The sequence below is a fragment of the Stegostoma tigrinum genome, chromosome 24, assembly GCF_030684315.1.
Source record: "Stegostoma tigrinum isolate sSteTig4 chromosome 24, sSteTig4.hap1, whole genome shotgun sequence".
Taxonomy (NCBI): Eukaryota; Metazoa; Chordata; class Chondrichthyes; order Orectolobiformes; family Stegostomatidae; genus Stegostoma; species Stegostoma tigrinum.
Window position 1 is genome coordinate 46,946,482 of NC_081377.1, and position 23,671 is coordinate 46,970,152.

The 23,671-nt window shown below is 41.6% G+C and overlaps 2 protein-coding genes across 3 annotated transcripts in view; one reads left to right on the forward strand and one right to left on the reverse strand.

Moving 5' to 3' along the window:
* Positions 1-174: 174 nt before the first annotated feature.
* On the forward strand, positions 175-20,052 carry LOC125464968 (testis-specific serine/threonine-protein kinase 3-like). 2 transcript variants are annotated; one of them, XM_059654421.1, is made up of 4 exons: positions 175-562; positions 9,380-9,450; positions 15,339-17,030; positions 18,409-20,052. In XM_059654421.1, coding segments are annotated over exons 1-3 (741 nt in total). In that variant the 5' UTR covers positions 175-560; the 3' UTR covers positions 16,007-17,030; positions 18,409-20,052. The 2 variants fall into 2 exon arrangements, with proteins under 2 accessions (XP_059510404.1, XP_059510403.1); XM_059654420.1 differs by lacking the exons at positions 175-562; positions 9,380-9,450 and adding an exon at positions 12,910-13,212.
* bsdc1 (BSD domain containing 1) overlaps positions 17,391-23,671 on the reverse strand; it is a 48,260-nt gene continuing 41,979 nt past the window's right edge. Inside the window, exon 11 of the mRNA XM_048557951.2 lies at positions 17,391-21,744. Within this exon, the coding sequence (XP_048413908.1) occupies positions 21,712-21,744 (33 nt within the window). The 3' untranslated portion in view covers positions 17,391-21,711. The remainder of the gene's footprint in view (positions 21,745-23,671) is intronic.

Here is a 23,671-nt window from a genome sequence, read left to right on the forward strand (position 1 = left end):
GAGGCAGGGAGAGTGGAGAGGGAGCGCGGGGAGAGCGGGGGGAGAGCGCGGGGAGAGCGCGGGGAGAGCGGAGAGGGAGCGCGGGGAGAGCGGGGGGAGAGCGCGGGGAGAGCGGAGAGGGAGCGCGGGGAGAGCGGAGTGGGAGAGGCAGGGAGAGTGGAGAGGGAGTGCAGGGGGAGCGGAGCGTGAGTGCAGTGGGAGTCCAGGTAGAGCACAGCAGGAACGCAAGAGGAGCGGAAACAGATGCCATAGCCTGCCTCATAGCCGCCCTGCTCCTGTGGCCAGCTTTGGGTCCTGAGCTGCTGGCACTGGGGCACTGTCGGGTGGTAAGGGTGAGATTAACATTCAGCCCAGGCCAGTTTGTGATGTGTCATGGGCATCACCGGCTAGGCCAATATTTTTGCCCAATTCTAATTCCCCTCCATAACGCAGTGGCAAGCTGCTGCACTCCATGTGTTGTCTGGATATCCACAATGTCCTTAGGGAGGATTTTGACCCAGCAACACTGAAGGAACCGTGATATATTTCCAAGTCAGGATGGAGAGTTCTTGGAGAGGAACATGTAGGTGGTGGTATTCTCATGTATCTGTTGCACTTGTCCTTCTAGATGGGAGTAGTCGGGGTTTGGAACGTGCTGTCTGAGGATCTTTGGTGAATTTTTACAGTGCATCGTGTAAATAGTACACACTGCTGCTACTGAGCATCGTTGGTGGAGGGAGTGGATGATTGATTAAACTGGATTTCTGATCATTGAAGGTGGGGACTAGTTTAGGTAGGAATGTAGTTTTGGCAGTATAGACATGAAGGACTGAAGCACCTGTTCTGTACTGTACAATTCTAAAATTCAATTGATGTTGTAAATGGCAAGTAATCCATTAGTTTACGCCCCACATGAGAAATTCTTGGTTGAAGTTGAAGGAGATGGAATTGAGGTTAAATGATTGAAGTTTCTTGGAAATTTGCTGAACTACAGGAGCAACCATCCCAACACCCATAAACGAAGCTGCATTAGAACATTATTCCAACGAGCCACCACACACTGCAGCACAGAGGAACTACGCAGAGCAGAGGAAAATCACCTAGACAGCGTATTCAAAAAGAATGGGTACCCTATGAACACAGTCCGCTGATTTCTCAGCAACAAACCCAAACAAACAGACAAAACGGGCCCAAAAACCATAACCACTCTCCCCTACATCAAAGACATTTCCGAAATGACTGCCAGACTACTCCGACCTCTTGGCATCAGGGTAGCCCACAAACCCACCAACACACTAAAACAGCAGCTAATGAACTTAAAAGACCCTATACAGACAACAAATAAAACGAACGTCATCTACAAAATACCTTGCAAGAACTGTGACAAACACTACATTGGACAAACTGGCAGGAAGCTAGCCGCCAGGATACATGAATATCAACTAGCCACAAAACGACATGACCCACTATCACTCGTATCCTTACATACAGATGAGGAAGGACACCACTTTGATTGGGACAACACATCCATCCTAGGACAAGCCAAACAGAGACATGCACGAGAATTCCTAGGAGCATGGCATTCCAACCAGAACTCCATCAACAAACACATTGACTTGGAGCCAATCTACCATCCCCTGAGAAAAAGAACAGGAAATGACATCACCAACCCAAGGAAACCTAACCAGATAAATAGAAAGCAGGACATAACACCAGCGCTTCGTCGGAGGCTCACTGATGATGTTACCTAGAATGGTGATGAAACGTCTGAAAACGAACCTTCCAGCTCAGTGAGCAAACTCACATCCAGAAATACCGAGAACTGTGGATGCTGTAAATCAGAAACAAAAAACAGAAATTGCTGGAAAAGTTCAGCAGGTCTGGTAGCATCTGCGGAGAGAAATCAGAGTTAATGTTTTGGGCCAAGTGACCCTTCCTCAGACTTCTGATTGTCCTCAGTGGCATGTGGATTCCAATCAAAAAGGTTAATGGAACTTTGGCCTTTACATCTTGAATGTTAAGTTACAGAAGGAGTATGCTTTAGTTATACAAAGACCTGTTTAAATCACAGCTAGGGTCAATGTAAGGCGGTCTGAGCACTGCAGCCTACACGGATTTAATGATCTTTGAGGGAATGCAATATATGTGTGCTTAAATAGTTAAACTGCAAAGAGAGATTTAAAAAACCATAATTATATTTCTTAGAATTTATTAGGTATGGAAAGATATGAAAAATTATCCTAGTTATAGGAACATGTAGTAGATAGCAAGAAATGCTTTCTGTTATCTGGGGACACCATGACAAGGAGCAAAGCCTAGAACAGAGCCAGATTTTTTGGAGCTAATTTCCGAAATCAAGAAACATTTCTCAATGTGACGTATGACAAAATTAAGCGACTGTCTACCGCAAAGGCAATAGGTCCCGATCAGTTATTAATTTTAATACTAAGTTTGATAGTTTTTTTTAACTTCCAAAGGTATTAAAGGATATAGAGAAATGATGAGTATATGGAGTTAGATAACAGAACAGATCCTAACATTGAATGATGGAAATACCATTGACTGTAGGGGGAGCTGGCTTGATTCGAGATAACAAGGTGTAGAGCTGGATGAACACAGCAGGCCAAGCAGCACTGTAGGAGCAGGAAAGCTGACGTTTTGGGCCTAGACCTTTTGAAGGGTCTAGGTCCAAAATGTCAGCTTTCCTGCTCCTCTGATGCTGCTTGGCCTGCTGTGTTCATCCAGCTCTACACCTTGTTATCTCAGATTCTCCAGCATCTGCAGTTCCTACTGTCTCTGGCTTGACTCAATATCATTAGAAATTATTGTTGCCTAGCAGTTGTGTACTTATATTATCAGTTGTCACTTATCAGCCCAAACTTGAATCTTGTCAGGTCTTGTTGTGTTTGAGGAGTTATTAATGGAACAGTCCAGCATGTAATCATTGCAGCCATCCATCTGGTCTTATTGTGGAGTGGTCATTGATGAAGAGGATGGAATCTCAGATTCTGCCTGAGGAACTCCTGCAGCAAAGGCATGGGGCCAAGATGATTGGCCTGCAATGACCACAACCATTATCATTTGTATTAGGTACAACTCCAACACATGGTGACCTTCTGGCACAGTACCCATTGATGCCAGTTTTGCCAGGGCTTTTTGATGTCAGACTGGGTCAAACACTGCCATGATATCAAGGGTTGCCAACCTACTCCCACCTGTGGAACTCAACTCTTTTATCCAAGTTTGGACCAAAGTTTTAATGATGTCTGGAGCCAAGTGGTCCTGATGAAAATCAAAATTGTCAGTGAGCCAGTCATTGGTGAGGAAATGTTGCTTAATAACACTGATGATGAAACTCCTATCACTTTTCTTTTGTTTGAAGAGAGGAGTAGGAAAGAGGGGGATCCCAAGATAGAGAGTCAGCATTACGTACAGGAACAGGTGAGGGAGTGATCCTGAGACATAGAGTCAGCATCAACTAAAGGAACAGATGAGAAAAGGACAGAAGGAAGGCAGTCAGAGACAGAACCAGATTCACTGAGACTGGTTGGATTTGGTTCTTGCTCTGTCACAAAGGCAGGAGCTAACTGGTTGTTGAGTGTCTGGTAAGTGGCTAAGATCTTTGCTATTTATAAAATTTAATGTAGCACACAATTTGGTGACAACAAAATATGTAAGTAGCAACTTAAGTAAGTGAATAATATAATTACATAATTAAAACTCATTAAGAATGGGTGTTCAGATGATGTGTCGTGGCTAAAGCATGTGGGAGCTCCTGGGTACCCTTGTGAACCAGAACAAACACTTCCTAAGTGCCTGTTTGATGTTTGAGCAGCTTTGGCTCAGCATTTAGGAGCTGAAGGCTAAATTACAGACACTGCATCACATCAGGGATAAGAGGAAGAGTCACCCGGATTCTTTGCAGCGGGAGGCAGTTACACCATTAGGGTTTTCTGATTTTGGTCAGTGGTCAGGGACAGAGGTTGAGATCGATAGTGAAGAAAGTAAGGGGATTCATGGGCAGAGACTCAGTCTGTGCAATTATCCAGTAGGTTTGAGGGCCTCTCTGTGAGGATCTCTCGGGCTGTTGAATGTGTGCAGGATCTGCAGAGTGTATGACCAAATAGACCATGGTAATGGGAAGCAACAAGGAATGTCATGGTAGGTGACAGTATAGTGAGAGGGATCAACTCCATTCACTGCAGCAAATAGTGAGTCCAGTCTTAGGGCTCAGGACATCTCAGGACCAGGGAGCAACTAATGTGGGAGAATCCAGTGACCATGGTCCATTACACAAGCAGAACTAGTAAAAAGATTCTGCCTGGAGATATGAGGGGAGAGACACTACATTAGAAACCCGAAACTCAAAAATTATGATGTCTGTTATTACGTGAGCCACCTAAAAATTAGCACAAGGGATGTAAAAGTAGCGAGATGAACATGTGGCTCAAAGATTGGTGTGGGAGAAGTGAGTTCTAGTTCAAGGGCACAAGTCCTGGGAAAGTGAGCATGGTAATATTGGATGGTCTACTCCTGAACAATGCTAGGTCCAGGGTTCCTGTGAATTGTGTAACTAGGGAAGTAGGAAGAATTTTAAACAAAATAGTGGAGTAAGGGATCAAATGTGGATCAATGTGATACATCAAAGGTTAGGGACAAGCTAAGAAAGGAAAATAATGGCAAGGGAAAGACAAAAATCTCACGACACCAGGTTATAGTCCGACGGGTTTATTTGAAATTACAAGCTTTTGGGGTGCAGCCCCTTTGTCAGGTGCAGTAGGAGGAGAGCACACAGACACAGAATCTGGAGACAGAGAGATCAAAGGATCATACAACTGGTGTGAGTGAGTGAACAAACCTAAAACGGCTGACTGCCTCCTGCTGAATCTTTAATCTTTCACACATTCCTGAATTCTAGAAACTGCAGAAGCAGGGTATGGAAAACTCTGTCAGAAAGGAGATGCAGGATTCAATCGATTAGGATGCAAATTCCTGATTCTATTTCAAGTCACTGCCCCAAGGTAAGTAAAGGTTTCACCAGCCTCTGCCTAACTTTCCAAATTTCAAACAGGCAGAGCGATAGGAATAAACAAAAGGTGACATCTCAGGTCAGACACTGAATTGTCGGTGTGAGGCTTTGTTCGGAATCTGTCTCAGAGTTTTAACCTGGAATCAGGTTTGTTTTATTCCAAAAGCAGGAATATATAAAGTGCCTCACTGACTGACAGTCCAAACTTCAAACATTTTATATATTCCTGCTTTTGGAATAAAGGCCTCACACCTACAATTCAGTGTCTGACCTGAGATGTCACTTTTTGTTTAATCCTCTGCCTGTTTGAAATTTGGAAAGTTACGCAGACACTGATGAAACCTTTAATTATCTCAGGAATGTGACTTGAAATAGATTAAGATGCAAATTCCCGAATCTGTCAAATGTTGCATCTCCTTTCTAACAAGTTCTCTATACCCTGTTTCTGCAGTTTCTAGAATGCAGGAATGTGTGAAAGATTAAAGATTCAGCAGAGACTGTCAGCCATTTTAGGTTTGTTCACTCACTCACACCAGTTGTATGATCCTTTGATCTCTCTGCTCTTAATCTATCCAACTATATATTGTGTGTCTGTGTGCTCTCCTCTCACTGCACCTGATGAAGGGTCTGTGCTCCGAAAGCTTGTGATTTCAAATACATATGTTAGACTATAACCTGGTGTCGTGAGATTTTTGACTTTATCCACTCCAGTCCAGCACCTCCACATCAAAGGGAAATGAGGGTCAGACAATGCCTGCAGTGGGCACAGGTAATTTGGAATTCACCAACAATCAAGACTAACTATTACAAAATTAAAAGGAGTCAGTATTCGCATTGGTATTCACCAAGGAGAGGGACATGACGGATGTTGAGGTTAGGGATAGATGTTTGCTTACTCTCGGTCAAGTTGACATAAGGAAGGAGGAAGTGTTAGGTATCCTAAAAGACATTAAGATGGACAAGTCCCCAGGTCCTGATGGGATCTATCCCAGGTTACTAAGGGAAGCAAGAGAGGAAATAGCTGGGGCCCTAACAGATATCTTTGCAGTGTCATTAGACACAGGTGAGGTCCCAGAGGACTGGAGACTTGCTAATGTTGTCCCCTTGTTTAAGAAGGGCAGCAAGGATAATCCAGATAATTATCGAACAGTGAGCCTGACGTCAGTGGTAGGGAAGCTACTGGAGAAGATACCGAGGGATAGGATCTCTTCCCATTTGGAAGAAAATGGGCTTATCAGTGATAGGCAACATGGTTTTGTACAGGGAAAGTCATGTCTTACCAACTTATTAGAATTCTTTGAGGATGTGATGAAGTTGATTGATGAGGGAAAGGCTGCAGATGTCATATACATGGACTTCAGTAAGGCGTTTGATAAGACTCCCCATGGCAGGCTGATGGAGAAAGTGAAGTCACATGGGGTCCAGGGTGTGCTAGCTAGATGGATAAAAAACTGGCTGGGCAACAGGAGACAGAATACTAGTAGAAGGGAGTTTCTCAAATTGGAGACCTGTAACCAGTGGTGTTCCACAGGGATCTGTGCTGGGACCACTGTTGTTTGTGATATACGTAAACGATTTGGAGGAAGGTGTAGGTGGTCTGATCAGCAAGTTTGCTGATAACACTAAGATTGGTGGAGTTGCTGATAGTGAAGGGGACTGTCAGAAATTACAGCAGAATATAGGTAGACTGGAGAGTTGGGCAGATAAATGGCAGATGGAGTTCAATCTGGGCAAATGCGAGGTGATGCATTTTGGAAGATCAAATTCAAAAGCAAACACTGCAGTAAATGGAAAAGTCCTAGGGAAAATTGATGAACAGAGAGATCTGGGTGTTCAGGTCCATTGTTCCCTGAAGGTGACAACGCAGGTCAATGGGGTGGTCAAGAAGGCATATGGCATGCTTTCCTTCATTGGGCAGGGTATTGGGTACAAGAGTTGGCAGGTCATGTTGCAGTTGTATAGGACTTTGGTTCGGCCACATTTGGAGTACTGTGTACAGTTCTGGTCACCACATTACCAAAAGGATGTGGATGCTTTGAAGAGGGTGCAGAGAAGGTTCACCAGGATGTTGCCTGGTATGGAGGGTGCTAGCTATGAAGAGAGGTTGAATAGATTAGGATTATTTTCATTAGAAAGACGGAGATTGAGGGGGGACCTGATTGAGGTCTACAAAATCATGAGGGGTATAGACAGGGTGGATAGTAAAAAGCTTTTTCTCAGAGTGGGGGACTCAATTACTAGGGGTCATGAGTTCAAAGTGAGAGGAGGAAAGTTTAAGGGAGATATGCTTGGTAAGTTCTTTACACAGAGGGTGGTGGGCGCCTAGAACGCGTTGCCAGCGGAGGTGGTAGACGTAGACACGTTAGCGTCTTTTAAGATATATTTGGACAGGTACATGGATGGGCAGGGAGCAAATGGACACAGACGTTAGAAAATAGATGACAGGTTAGACAGAGGATCTTGATCGGCGCAGGCTTGGAGGGCCGAAGGGTCTGTTCCTGTGCTGTAGGTTTCTTTATTCTTTGTAAAAATAAAGGCTCTGAATCTGTGCATAACAAAGTGAATGAATTGACACTGTATGCTGAAGTAAATAAATACAATCTGGTAACCGTTATGGAGACATGACTTCAGGATGATGAAGAATGGGTCCTGAATATTGAGGAGTGTATGACATTGAAGAAAAATAGAAAATGAGGGAAAGGTGAAAGAGTACCATTATTAATCAAGGATGACATTTATGCAATAGTTAGAGATATTAAGAATGTGACAGGTTAATTAGTGATTGCATCGTTAAGGTCACTCTTGATTGAAGTGACCACAATAAGATTTCTTTTAAACTTAAACACATGTGGTACGATTGAGTAGTTGAGGTGAAGTAGTTTAAGCTAGCAGGTAAATAAGTACAGGAGTAGTGGCAAATATTTGAGTGATATTTTAGAATACTTAAAATAAATACATTCCCAGTGTGAAGTAAACATCTGAAGGGAGGACCCACTATCTGTACTTAATTAGAGAAGTTAGAGAAAGTATCAAACATAACGAAAAAGTGAATAACTGCACAAAGATGATTCACAGGTCAGATGATTGGACAGAACATAGAGAATGGCTTAGAATGATGAAAAGGTTAATCAGGAGGGAGAAATGCAAGAAGTCTAACTAGGAACGCAAACATGGATAGCAAACGTTTCCACAGAAAATTAAAAAGGAAGAGACCAAATAAAGTGAGTAATGGTTCTCTAGAAAGAGAATGCTGTGTTAATATTGGTTAAAAGGTGGCTCAGTGGTTAGCACTGCAGCCCCACAGCGCCAGTGGTCCGGGTTCGATTCCAGCCTTGGGTAGCTGTCTGTGCAGAGTTTGCACATTCTCCCCGTGTCTACGTGGGTTTCTTCCGGGTGCTCCGGTTTCCTCCCACAGTCCAAAGATGTGCAGGCTAGGTGGATTGGCCATGCTAAATTGCCCGTAGTGTTCAGGGGTGTGTGGGTTAAAGGGGGATGGGTCTGGGTGGGAAGCTTCAAGGGGCGGTGTGGACTCGCTGGGCCAAAGGGCCTGTTTCCACACTGTAGGGAATCTAATCTAATATAAACAAGGACATAGCAGATGAAATTAACAAACATTTTGGGTCAGTCTTCACTATAGGTCATAAAAACATTCCAGTAACATCTGCTAATGCGGAAATGGAAGGAAGGAAGGAATTTATTGAAATTACAACCACAAGGGAATGGCACAAACCAAACTAATGGAATTGTGGGCCGATAGGTTTCCAGGTCTAGATGCATTTTATTCTAGGGTCTTAAAAAAGGTGCTAATGAGGCAATTGATGCATTGGTGTCAATTTTCCAAAATTCACTTGATTCAGGAAAGATTAGATTAGATTCCCTACAGTGTGGAAACAGGCCCTTCAGCCCAACAAATCCTCACTGCCCCTTGAAGCATTCCACCCAGACCCATCCTCCTATAACCCACACACTCCTGAACACTACGGACAATTTAGCATGGCCGATCCACCTAGCCTGCAGATCTTTGGACTGTGGGAGGAAGCCGGAGCACCCGGAAGAAACCCGCACAGACAGTTGCCTGAGGTTGGAATTGAACCCAGGTTCCTGGGGCTGAGGCTGCAGTGCTAACCACTGAGGCACTGTGCCATTTAAAGGTACCATCAGACTGAACGCCCTCCCGCCCCCATTTATGAACAAGAGGCAGAAAACTATAATGCAGTTGTTACCTTGCTGTCTGTCTTGGGAAAGGTGATAGGCCCAACTGTTTCATGTAGCTGCACACTTCGGAAAATTCTAGTAATCAGGAAAAGTTGGTGTGTTTTGCTGTAAAGGAAATTATGTTTAACCAATCTATGGGTGTTCTTTATTCTATAGGAAAAGGGAAGCTTGCCACTTTACTGTTCTTGGATTTCCAAAAGGTTTTTTGATGGAGTGCAACATCAAAGGTTAGTATGCAAACATAGCACATAATCAAAAAGGCTAATAGGATGTTATTATTTATTGCACGAGGAATTGAACATCAAAAAATAAAGGTATTATGGTTCAATTATATAGGGCAGTGGTAAGACCACATTTTAAATACAGAGCCAATGTAGACACGATGGTCCAAATGGTCTACAGTGTTGTAACTCCTCTGTGATACTGTGTGCAGTTGTGGTCTTCATTTTTAAAGATGGATATAAATTGATTGGAAGTGTTTCAAAGTATGTTCACTAGATTGATACCTAGAACTTGTAGATCGTCTGAGGAAAGTTTAAACAGGCTGAGCTTGTTTCCACTGGAGTTTGGAAGAGTGTGGAGTGACTTTAGACAAGGAAAGGAAGTTTCCACTTGTGGGTGGATCCCGAACAAATAGACACTATTTTAAACTCAGGGTTCACCCTTTCAGGGCAGCGATCAGGGGACTTTGTTTTTCTCTTAGAAGTCTGTGTGACTTTGGAACTCTCCATTAGAGGCAGAGTGATTGAATATTTTAGAGAAGGTCAACAGATTCTTGGAGGTAGGGAATCAAGGGTTTTTGGGAGTAGCTGGGAATGTGAAAACAAATAGGCCATGATCGCATTAAATGATCTAGCAGGCTTGAGGGCTGAATGGTCTACTTCTACTCCTGCTTTCTATGTTGAGAAGGGACTGATGGTGTAGTGATTGGTCTGGTAGAATTTTTATTCATAATACATGTCAGATTAGTACTAGTGTTACAGCCACAGAGGGGGCCATTACTGCTTCCAGCATGCTCAGGCACCAATTAATATCATAGTAAGGCAATCAGATTAGGTGAAGATTGGCATTTGTGGTCGTGAGGACCTCAGGAAGAGACTGAGATGAATCATCAACTTGACATTCCTGGATTAGGAGGATTTCAAATGTTACAGCCTTTTTTTTTATACATTTGTGCAATCTTCATTGAATTTCCAGATGTGTGTATGTGGAGCTCATTCCCCTGGCAGCATATGACTGTTGCTCCTTCCAGTGGGTGTGTTCTGGTGGTGGGGCAGGGCTTATGCAGGCATAGTGGTGGTAGTGTCAGGGACATAAGGTGTAGGTAATAATTGCGAGTGAAACTGTTGCTTGGCTGGTCTGTAGAACAGCTCTCCTAATTCTTTATAGATGTCCCCAGATATTAGTAAGAAGAATATCGCAGGTTTGGCTGGGTAGGGTATGTCTGAAAACAATGCTAAATGGTCAACATGTTTTATTCTTGAATGTTACTGGTTTAGTGAATTGTACCAACTTAATAGAGCTAAGCGGTTTGCTGATGAAGGGTGTAAATCTGCAATGTTGACTTTCCTGCTCCTCTGATGCTGCCTAACCTGCTGTGTTCATCCAGCAATATTCTATACGTGCCTTCCTGCTCCTAAGATGCTGCTTGGCCCGCTGTGTTCATCCAGCTCCACACCTTGTTATCTCAGATTCTCCAGCATCTGCAATTCCTACTATCTCCGAAACAATTTTAACCACATCATATTGAGTGGTTTGCTGGCAGTTTAGGAACAAAGAAGCAAAGATTACATTATTCACCTGGAGTCATGTGTAGCCCAGACTCTGTAGCACAGATTTCCTTCCCTCAAAGGCATGAGTGAACCACGGAGGTTCTTTATAAATCCAGTAGTTTCATAGTCATTATTAAGATTAGCTTTATATATTTAAGATTTATTCAGTTAATTGAATGAAAACTCTCCCTGAATCAGCAGTGCAGTAACTGCCATCATCTTTGTCACATTTGCGTCGCAATAGCATAGACATTTTAATCAAATTTTCCAAAACTTCAACTATTGAGCTATTTGTAATTACAACTGTCCCTGGTAATTTCACAATCCTGATCACTCGACATTGTATTGCGGATGGTTTCCAGGAGAGCTATCTCAAACACAACATGAAGACAACCGTGAGAGTCTAGCGTGTGATCCTCGCTGCTGCTGTCTGTAAAATGACCCTGTTCCTCTCCGATATCAAAGGAGCACCAGCTTCCAGAAAGAAGCGGACCAGCAAAAACTTGGCAGTCGGCAATCTACATCCCAAACCAAACATAGAACATAACAGCACAGTACAGGCCCTTCGGCCCTCGATGTTGGGCCGATCTGTCATACCGATCTCAAGCCCATCTAACCTACACTATTCCATGTATGTCCATACGCTTGTCCAATGACGACTTAAGTGTACCTAAAGTTGGCGAATCTACTACCGTTGCAGGCAAAGCATTCTATTCCCTTACTACTCTCTGAGTAAAGAAACTACCTCTGACATCTGTCCTATATCTTTCACCCCTCAATTTAAAGCTATGCCCCCTCGTGCTCGCCGTCACCATCTTAGGAAAAAGGCTCTCCCTATCCACCCTATCTAACCCTCTGATTATTTTATATGTCTCAATTAAGTCACTTCTCAACCTTCTCTCTAATGAAAACAGCCTCAAGTCCCTCAGCCTTTCCTCGTAAGACCTTCCCTGCATACCAGGCAACATCCTAGTAAATCTCCTGTGCACCCTTTCCAAAGCTTCCACATCCTTCTTATAATGCGGTGACCAGAACTGTACACAATACTCCAAGTGCAGCCACACCAGAGTTTTGTACAGTTGCAGCATAACCTCTTGGTTCCGGAACGCGATCCCTCTATTAATAAAAGCTAAAACACTGTATGCCTTCTTAACAGCCCTGTCAACCTGGGTGGCAACTTTCAAGGATCTGTGTACATGGACACCGAGATCTCTCTGCTCATCTACACTACCAAGAATCTTACCATTAGCCCAGTACTTTGCCTTCCGGTTATTCCTACCAAAGTGCATCACCTCACGCTTGTCTGCATTAAACTCCATTTGCCACCTCTCAGCCCAGCTCTGCAGCTTATCTATGTAACAGCACGGATTTTTCACAAATGGAAAGTTTATCAGTGTACCAATCAAAAAGGACAAGGCTCGAGGTCATATTGAAAAGGAAAATGAACATTATCATGGTGTAGAGTTGGACTAGCTTTCGGGGTGAGAATGATGATGGCAGCAGCGGCGGCTGGACAGACCCCATTCTCTCAGACCGCCCTTGGCGAGGTTTTGAATTGATGTCATCAAGTGGAACGGCGTCATTTTCCCCATTCCTTGGCGGAGCTGACACATGTTGAGCTGTGGTTTGACAGAGATTTCCTGAGTTTGTGTGAGGCGCTGTGCTTTAAGGGACTTGGTGAAGGAAGTTGGCGGGGGGAGAGAGAGGAGAAGGTCCGGAGCTTCCCTTCTCGGCGCTAACTAGAGGCTCCAATCCGAACCAACTAACTGCTTACAACCCAATCCTTGATTTGTTTAAAGACTTTTAAAGCAATGACTATCAGCGAGACAGCTTGAGCAGACAGCACAAAGTCTCCTTAGTAACAGGTAAATTATGGCATCATAATGAAGTCATATTTATATCCACTGGCATGGTTTTGCCTGGGCGGTCACACCCGGGATTGCTATTTTTTTATATAATGTCCGATTTTAGAAATAAGCTGGGAAGCCGAGAAACATTGGGTAGGTTGCGTGGAACTGGCTAAATTGAGGAATGTGATCGTTGAAACTGGTTAAGAAAGTGGATGAGAAGCGATGGAAAAACTGCTCCTGTCTAAAGGATATCAACTTGGGAACACGATCGGGGAGGGGACTTATTCCAAAGTGAAAGAAGCTTACTGCAGAAACCAGCAGAAGAAAGTGGCCATCAAAATCATCAACCGCCAGACAGTACCAAAGGGTAAGGCACACAGCGGCTGAGCAACTTCTTAAAAATCGTCCCAGTTCATTAGCTACGGAATTCACGTCCACCTGATGACGTGCAGCTAATCAGTGAAGCAACCAATATTACATCAGTAGCTTGTGTTCTGCTTCAAGTGCTATGACATTTATTTTATTTTAAACTAAGGTCTGCGCACAGCGAGTAACTCCCCCGAAATGAAGATTTCACCTAGAGTAGAGACTAAGTGGGACCAACTCGAACATCACTTGGAGTCCATACGTTAACTAAAAATACATGACTAATTCTAAATGATTCTCGACTATTCAGAAAAACCCCAACAAAATAAGGCGGAGAGAATTTTTCAGTTTCCACTCACTGTTTAAAAGGGTCTGTTCATTTGGACTTTCACTTTCCAACTCATTTTTTAAATCCCAGGATCAGTAATTCGTTGCACTCAAGTGACCCGCTCCTTTAGTGTATAGCCTCACTTTCCCGGTTTCAAAATTGTTATTCCGGTTGTTGCTAGTATCTCATGAAGTCCGAGTGGCGAGCAAAGCGCCAGCTCTTCCACGACCGGAGGAGATGTTAGGGGAATCCAGCAGGAGTTTTAGATTTAGAGTGAGAATTAAGATTTATTATTCATTACGCCAGTGTGTGCATTGACCGATCAATGATTCATATCCCTTATTTCATAAAATAGCAGTATTTGTTCTGTAATCAGGATATCATTAAATAAAAATAAATTTTTAATGACCAGCAGCTAAAGACAACATATTTAAAAAGTAAACAAAACAGTCAAAACTTTTAAATCTGCAAGTTACCACAATCCCAAAGGACTAAGGGACTACTCTCTCATGAGAGAGAGAGAAAAAGACAACCGAGGGTGGTTTAACATGAGGGGCACCAAGCCTCAGGCGAGGGGACAGGTTGTAAAGGAGAGTTCCTCGTGTCTGATACTTAGAAAGATAAGGCTGCAGCTGTGAAGAAAACATGTTTCGGATCTAAACCTTTCTGCAATGGAAAAGTGGAATTAAATTTGAAACAGCGCATGAACTACAGAACAAGAACAAGAGACGAGGGCGGGGGGAGAAAGTGGTAGAATAAATGCTAAAAGATTTAAGAATGTGTGAACAGCAGGGACAATTCTGAATTAACTAGAATCCAACAACCCAATAGGAAATAAAATAGAAAAACAAATCTAGATTCGGAATTTGGTTCAAGTGTAAAGTAGTCAGTATGATCACCTTTAACATTTTTCCGCCATTTTGCTGGGAGCTAGGGGAGGTAACGTCCAGACAAGGGACGCCCCATTGTATTCCGAAACACAATGTTCATGAGTAATTTCAATAATAAAATGTACAGACAGCCGCTTGGTTGACATACGCAGCCAATGCAGAAACAGAAATGTTACACCTTACTGGCTTCTGTTAGGCTACAATTTCGCAGACGAATTAATCAGGTACTTTTTTTTTTAAATATGCAATTTGAGTTAGTCATTCGATAACTCAAACATTTGTTTACAAGATATTTTCTAACCAGGCAGATGTTATTACACAATTCTGGAGCAGGTCAGCCTTGAGCCTAGGATAACAGTGTGGAGCTGGATGAACACAGCAGGACAAGCAGCATCTCAGGAGCATAAAAGCTGACGTTTCGGGCCTAGACCCTTCATCAGAAAAAAGGGTCTAGGCCCGAAACGTCAGCTTTTGTGCTCCTGAGATGCTGCTTGGCCTGCTGTGTTCATCCAGCTCCACACTTTATTATCTCGGATTCTCCAGCATCTGCAGCTCCTACTATCTCTGATCACAATTTCAGCCTTGGGCCGAGGCCTGGTAACCCGGGAGGTAGGGACATTACCACTGCGCTACAGCAACACCTCAATATTGGGTTTCTTTATATATCTGGATAGGATGTATGCAGCCTTTACACACTCGCGAAAGAAAACAGTTGTTTTTAAATCCATTACTACAATTGGGTGTTACTGGCAAACCCAGCACTAACGGCCAATCCCTAATGCTGCTGAAACCCCTACTCAGAGCAGACCGCACCTAGTCAATAATCAAAGGGTCATGTAAGCAAAATGTTAATCACGTAAGACACACAACAGGCTTCAACCTATAAAATATTGCATTTTCCGTTTCTAGATTTCATCCACAAATTTCTCCCACGAGAGCTGCAAATAGTACAGAACTTGGATCACAAAAATATCATTAAGGTTCACGAAATCTGGGAGAGTGATGATGGCAAGATCTGTATAATCATGGAGCTTGCAGAAGGTGGGGATGTTCTGGAACACATCAAAAAGGAAGGGCCGTTACCAGAAGAACTGGCAAAAACCTTATTCCGTCAACTTGTAGCAGCAATTCGATACTGTCACGACTGTGGTATTGCTCACAGAGATCTGAAGTGTGAGAACACTCTGCTGGATAAAAGCTTCAATGTGAAGTTGGCAGACTTCGGCTTCGCTAAGAATTTCCGGACCGGGACAGCTGAGTTAAGCAAGACATTCTGTGGTAGCACAGCTTACGCTGCACCAGAGGTTCTCCAGGGAGTTCCACATGAGAGCATCAAGAGTGACATCTGGAGTATGGGCATTGTGTTGTACATCATGCTGTGCGGACACCTGCCTTTCGATGACTCCAACATTCCCAAGATGTTGTGGCTGCAGCAGAACGGGGTGGCATTCCCGCAGCACCTGGAGCTGAGCCGAGAATGTCGAGACCTTGTTGGAAGATTGTTGGAACCCGATTGCAGTCTGAGACCTCCAATCCAGGAGGTCTGCTTCCATCCATGGTTATCAGACAGCCAATAAACATGAGAATCAAAACTGGTCGTTTCACCTTTTTAAAAAAGGTTACAGGGCAGTATACAGGGTACGAATGAACACTGGCTGCTGGCATGGAACCTAATTTCCAGAGTGTCCAAGATAATTGGAAAGACACGGTCCTAACGTTTGTCACTAGGTGGCAGCACAAGCCCTAGGCGATACTGGCCATTGTCAAGATAAGCAGTGTAACACTATTGCAATTAGCTTCAGTGAATATGGTCTCAGACATGGCTTGTCATTAAGGGTTATTATCGGCTGGTGGGTATGAACATTCACAATCTGTTACACATTACTAGAAGTTACATTGTCTATATGATGTGTGTAAGGCCCGAAGTGAGGCTTCAGACGCACTTGGACAGGCGACAGTTGGAAATTGCCCAAGTTTCCACATGGAAGGATAACTCAAGCACAAGACATGTAGGTTTTTAAAAGTTCATATCAATCTTTCAGTTTTATACAAAAAAACAGAAATGAGGGGGGAGAATCAAGAAATAGAATGGTTTTACACCCTTAAAACGGTTTGGTCTATTCTATTTTGATGATGCTTTTTTAAAAAGGGCATGTTTGGTTTGAGCAGCAAATCGCCAGACTCTGTTTGAGGGAAACTTTTAAAATTATATGTGTTTTCAGGGTGGGAGAGTACTCGGCCCTTAATGAAAGTTATCAAAATAATTCATGTGTTGTTTACAAAAACTTCTGTTGGGTTGAAAGTTTCAAATTGATGTGTCCCAATAAACAAGATGCCCAATCAGACACAACTTGACCTGAAGTGTCTTTCATTTCTGGCTGAAGCCCTCCCACAACACATACAAAAGGCCAGTCAGGCCTGCAGCAGAAATCTGACATGTAACAATATGCTCTGTGTATAGGTACCACTGCACAAGCAGACAGGAGGCCACAGCCCACTGAGGGCCACCTATAGAAAAGGAGAACCATTGTCTGTTGAAGGGGGAAATATTCAGGCATCTGACTTCATTCATAACCAGAGTAAGCTTAATGGGTTGTGATGGTAAGATAACAAGTTTTATACATTTTTCCTCATCTATAGGGATTCTCTAAAACCAAAACAGAAATGGTTGGAAAAACTGGGCAGGTCTGATAGCATCTGTAAGGAGAAAGCAGAGTTAATGCTTCAGGTTCAGTGACCCTTTGGAACTGAAGGAGGACCCAAAACATTAGCTTTCTCTCCCCAGATGCTAATGTTTTGGGTCCAGAGATCCTTCTTCAGTTCTGAAGGGTCACTGAACCTGAAGCATTAATTCTGCTTTCTCCCTACTGATGCTATCAGACCTGCCCAGTTTTTCCAGCCACTTCTGTTTTGGTTTCTGATTTCCAAATCCACAGTTCTTTTAAATCTAAAAACCAGCTAGCTTTGTGTCAGGTGCAATTCAATGTCATTGAATGTGCACTGTTACATCTTAGTTCGGCCCATTAAAAACCAGCAGCAACCCAAGTGAATGAGATTGATTTTAAAGGCAGTCATTCAGGCAGTCATAAGTAGGCCATTCAGCCCACAGACTGCTTTATTTATGAGATCGTGGCTGATCCAATCAATCATTCTCAACTCCACTTTCCTGCCCTTCCCCCATAAATCTCAAATACTTTAATTATATTCAAAGCTGAATGGGATTTTTAATCAATGACCAAACCTCCATAGTCCTCTCATATTAAGTAATTCCACAAACTGACAAGCGTCAATAAAATTCCTCAGTGTCTTAAATGGGAAACCTCATGTTGTGAGATTATGCTGTTTAGTCCTAGACAGGGGAAAAAGAACATTTTCACATCTAACTTGTCGACTCTCATAAAGATCTTGTATGTTATAATAAAGGACACCTCTTATTCTGCTAAACTCCAACGAATACAAGCCCACCTGACTCAATCTCTCATGTGATAGTAATTCCTCGGATCAGTCTAATGAACCCTCTAAATTGTCTCCAACGGTACTGTATCTTTTCTTGGATACAGGGCCCAAGCATGTTCACAGTACTCTGGCTGTGGCCTGACTTGGTGCCTTCTTTAGATTGCCTTTTCTTTAATACTCAATCAGGTCCAGGAGACTCAAACAATCCAGTCAGCGATGTATCATTAAACCGTTTACTTAGCACCTATCAGAAAGAAAATAGCAAACCTCTGGGCTGAAAAAGAACAGGCTCTAGGATACCATAGTTGCTCTTGCCTCATCATATTCATCTCTTACCCTTTGTAACCAGGAACTTGACAAACCCCATAATCATCGTGAACATAAATACTTTGTAACATTTAACCTCTCTGCCGATTAACATTATAGTGCGAATGTACAGTTTTACAGTAGCTTACTTTTTCAAATAATCTAACTAGTCAATAAGTCAATGACTTTATTTTAAAAATCATTTGTTTTATCCTAGATGTCTAAGCAATTGAAGAATTTGGCACCACTCAAGAACCTTAACAGCCTTCACAGCACATGATCACTTTTCTCACCTTCACATGATTGACACCAAGATATTAATAATTTTTTTGCTCTTTAAAACACAGATACAATATTGCACACTCTCATCACATCACCAAAATTTCAAAATGAAATATCAATGCACAGAATCATGCTTCAATTAGGGAAGGTCTTTGAGGAATTGACCAGAATGTGTTAATAGACAGATAAATTTCAAAAGCATTTTATAAAGTGGAAGAAACACCAACAGAAGAGTGACAACTGGATGACTGGACTTCAAAATCTTGTAATTGGCTGTAAAAGTGTTTTTGGACATTCAGTTATCATTGATCTCGCCCTGGTCTAAATATATTCCAGAAAAATTAAAGTCACTGCTTTAAAATAAGAGGTCGCCCATTTGAGATGTGGTGAATTTCTTCTCTCACACAGTCTTCCTCAAAAGGTTGTGGAAGCAGAGTCTTTGAATGTTTTTTAGGCAGCTTAATTAGCTCAGTTACCTGGATGGCTGGTTTGCAATGCAGAGTAACACCAACAGTGCAGGTGCAGTTCCTGCACTGACAGGCATTACCAAGAAGGTCCCATGTTCTCAACATCTCCTTTCATCAGAGGTGTGCTGGCTCTCAGGTTAAACCACCACCTGTGGTCTTTCCTTAATGACAGCAGCAACCCTAAGGTCCTTTTGGACTACGGGAACTTTAAGTTTGATGAAAATACGTCTTCTTGAAAAAGAAAACAAACATTGAAAAATACATGCTAGTTATTTGCTTTATAAATTAACTTCAGATACTGAAATATACAATTATAGTGTGGTGGAATTACAGGAAGATAAGCTGCAACTTGCAGATATTGTTCTAAATTAAGAAATAGTAACCCAGCCAGCTAAGCCTCCTTTTCCCTGAATAAAAAAAAAATCCACTGAATCCCAAAATCATTTTTAGTTTGAGACTTTTCTTTTCTTGCCAGATTTTTGTCAGACTCAAATTGTAATAGGAATAAATGCAAATGCTGTAAATGATGGCATACAAGTCAATCCTCTGTACAACACCAGCCCTAGAAGTTTTGTTTTTGCATAAACTCAGCATGTCAGTTGATTTCCTCTTTTCAACCAATGACATGCTAAGGTTGTCAGTCTCAATTTTGGACATCACAATTGGATGTTTTACTTACTAGTACCCTATAACTGACAGGCAATGCAGGCTGTGACATGAAGGTGTGTGAGGGTTTAAGACATGCCCATTCTTTGTATTAGTCACCAGTAACATTTCAAATTGGCAACCACTCAATGGCAGTTCACTTTCATACTCTGAATACAAATCAACACCTAATTTTGAATGTTTCAATGCTTAGCGTATAGGTTAAGATTCATGCTACCTAATATATTGTATGTGAAGGTCTTTTGTTTGTATATTGTTAGCCATTTTGAAAAACGTGCCCAACGATAGAAAGTTATTCACTATTATGTTCTGTACCAAGTGTGAAACAGCAAGCACTAGATTTTAGTTGGTTTAAAAACTAGAAGGAAAATTAATCAATCAATCTCTTACTTACAGCTAAACCTCTTCAAAAGTACAGCTAGCAACATTTTCATTCTGTATAATAATCTGAGTGTGTTTTCCCTATTAGTACCTGTACAAGATAGAAGAGGATTGGGGGGGGGGGGGGGGGGGGGGGGGACTCATACCCCAATGAGTAACTTTTAAAGCTAAGCAATATTCAAATAATCACTTCCAGTTGTGCCAGGAGAGATTACTCATTAATGTTTCAACCTAGTGTTACATAGCAAATCTGGTCTGTACTCAGCACTTAGAAACAGGGTTTTAACATGCATTGTGGTTTTCAAAAATGTCCATTTAGCAAAATACTTGCATCTGTCAAATAAATATGCAAAGGTTTATTAAAGAAATAAAAACAAATAGCAAATACTCAGCAGGTTAGACAGCTCGTCAAGACAGCAGAAGTCTTTTGACATTTTAGTTATAAGACTTTTGAAGAAGCATCCTACACCTGAAATATTAGCTGACTTTTGTTTTTTGATATATGCTGCCTGATATGTTGAGTATCACCAGAGTTTTTGTTTCAAATTTCCAGAATGCAAAATTTTGCTTGTCAAATTTCAATCATATATACAGAAACATGGTAATGACACGCTTCAGTAGTGAAGGCACGGCGTGCAGTACAATAACTGTATTAGTGCTTCCAATTCATTCAGTACAGTTTTCAGTTTTTTCAAGGCAAACTGCTCTCCTTTGTTTTTAGCTTGCTCACAGGTCACCTATTACCAATTAACAGGAAGGTGTGATCAATTAGCCAGCAGATTTCTGAACTATTCTTGTATGTATTTCCTGCTGTATTCATGGGATCAATACAACTAACTAAATTTTTCTGCTTCCCAATCAGACCACCCCTTCTCCCACTAAAACATCTAGAACATTCAGTTAGTGATTTAACTGAGAAGCCTACTCAACTTGATTAACAACTGACCTTCCAAGACTTTTGCTACACTTTCACCACAAAATGGCAGTCAATATTCATTTACTGATCCCATATTTGTTTCAACAACCACAATTCAACATTAACAGAGTAGCAAATCTGTACTAGTGTGGGACTGGTTACAAGCAGAGTCAAGGGTTTCAAAAACACATCTGAAATACCATGTAGCTCAAAATTATAACTATTTTTGGTAAGCCTCCAATTTTAAAAACAGCATTGCTCTATCACTTCAGTAAATTGGAGGAATTCAATTTCCAATTAGCACTTTTAGCTGACATTTGTTTTATTTAAAAGGTGCATAAACACTGAAAGCATTAGTCAATTAACCTTGTATAAGTTAAGTTTAATCCATGTAAGTGCAAATCTGTAAAAGATCTAAGGGAACTTGAATTACAAAACTAATGGTCTCCCATATCTGAAAGCTAGAAAATGCATATTTAAAATATATATTGCACAACCAACCAGCTGTTAATTACGCAAAAACAAAACACCATTAGAAACAATAAGAGCAATGTCTCCCACTAAATAGAACTTTAGAATAAAGAATGAAATATAACCCATGCTCCATAGTCCTTTATAATTACATGCTTAAAAGCCTGCTGTATGATACAATAGCATGCAGTATAAAACATGTTACCCTAGCTTGGTGAAGCAATGACACAGGAAACCTGTATATACACTACAGGCTAAGAATATAAACACGATGCTCATTACATTAGAATGAAAGAATTCAAGAAAATCAACTAAAGCAGCAATGTCCAATTTCACTTTATTCCCAATCTTCCCAGTCTTCATCTTCCAGCTGAAAGATATCAGGTTTTAAAAATTAATTAGAATCAGACAATTGAACAGGTCTTAAAGCAGCACAAATCATACATCCTACTAGTCATCACAAAGCTAAAATATCCACAGGCACCAAGCTAGTTTTTTCTTTATTTAATTATAACCTTGCTACACACACTGGAATGTTAATAATTTGCACCCACAGCTTTATTTCATCTGTTATTTAAACTGCTGTTTCTCTCCCTCTATGAGGGTTCAACATTACCACAAAATTCAGATACGAGTAGAAATGGCTAGATTAAGAGAAGTAAATCATCTAAAGACTAACTCATGCAATGAAGACCTCCTGTTTCCAATGCAAAGATATACATAATAATAAGTGGCTAATATTAAAGATTTTAGGATAGGATGCTTTCATGAAGTAGACCCGTTATGGTTTGAGATCAAGTTTTCAGGAAGCTTTTAAAATAAGTGAATGTAAGTGAAATGGATTAGGGAAGGAGGCATGAGCCAGAACATGTGCAAAGCCCAGAGTCACTGATGTAGGCTGGTCTAAGAAGTAGAACTCCCTTGACAGATACACAATGCCGGTCAGGAAATAGGGCTGATGTGTAACTAAGACAATATTGGCAATAGAGGTTGAGACAAATTTAAATTTATAAAAGGTAGAGTTAAAGCAGCTGGAGAAGTCACAGTAATGTAATCACAATATGGAGGTGGATTTCTGTAGTAGAGGGGATGAAATAGTGGGAATGGCTGGCAATCTCACAGATAATGAGGCATGTTGAGGGTTTGAACCTCAGCCTGGAATGCAGTAGGGCACCAAATAGTTTAGGCCAAACAATTCAAATGAACCACTAAGGCAGAGTTGGGGTTTCAGTTATGTTAAAAGTAGAGTGTGTTTTTTCCAGGTGTTAAAAGTTGTTGACATAGAAAATTAATGTGAAATCACTGTCTACTTTTTCTTAAACTAGTGAATGTCAGAAAAGCATCTTCCAGTGCAAAACAGTTGGCCAATATCTCTCCCCTCCACCCCACCATCCTAAACAATGACATCAAGATACTTAATGATTATCTATCTGGCTCTCAGGCCAAATATAGACTCTGCTGCCTCAATAAAGAAAATGCAGTGGCAAGACAATCTTTCCAAGTCTCTCTCAAAATTCCCATCAGAAAATTTTCTAAGAACTCAAACCTAATTAGTGGCAAAGATGAATGTTCCTACTAAGCTGCTTAGCCTAGGTATCAAAACAAGCCTTGTTCTGCAAAGAACACATCTGTACAGTTGTTGAAAAACTTGTCTGTGTGTGACTAACAATTAGAGGGAAAACTAAGATCATGGCATGGATTCAAATTCAGATTACCCATGTATCCCTAGTAGCATTCAGTTTCAAGACAACTTCCATGCTCAATGTGATGCTAACAAAAATATAAAAACACACTCTATGGTGACTTTTAAAAAAATATCTTGAAGGGAAATAGGAATAATCCAGGACACAACAGACAAGTGAGTCTCACACTAGTAGTTGGGAAGTTGTTGGAGAGAGTTCTAAGAGATAGGATTTATGCACATTTAGAAAAGCATGGCCTAATTAGGGACAGTCAGCGTGGCTTTGTGCATGGCGGGTCAATTCTCACTAACTTAATTGAATTTTGAGGAGTTGATGAAGGTGATTTATGCGAGTGGAGCAGAGGATGTCACCTTTGGGAATTTGTGTCAGGCTTTGACAGGGTCCCTCAAGGTTGACTCATCCAGAAGATTAAGATGCACGAGATCCTGGTTAACACGGCCGCATGGATTCAGAATTGGATTGCCCGTGGAAGGCAGAGGGTAGTGGTGGAAGGGTATGTTTTCAGGTCCATGACAAGTGGTGTTCTGTAGGGATCCCTGTAGGGACTTCTGTTGTTTGTGATATACATATAAATGACATAGATGACAATGTAGA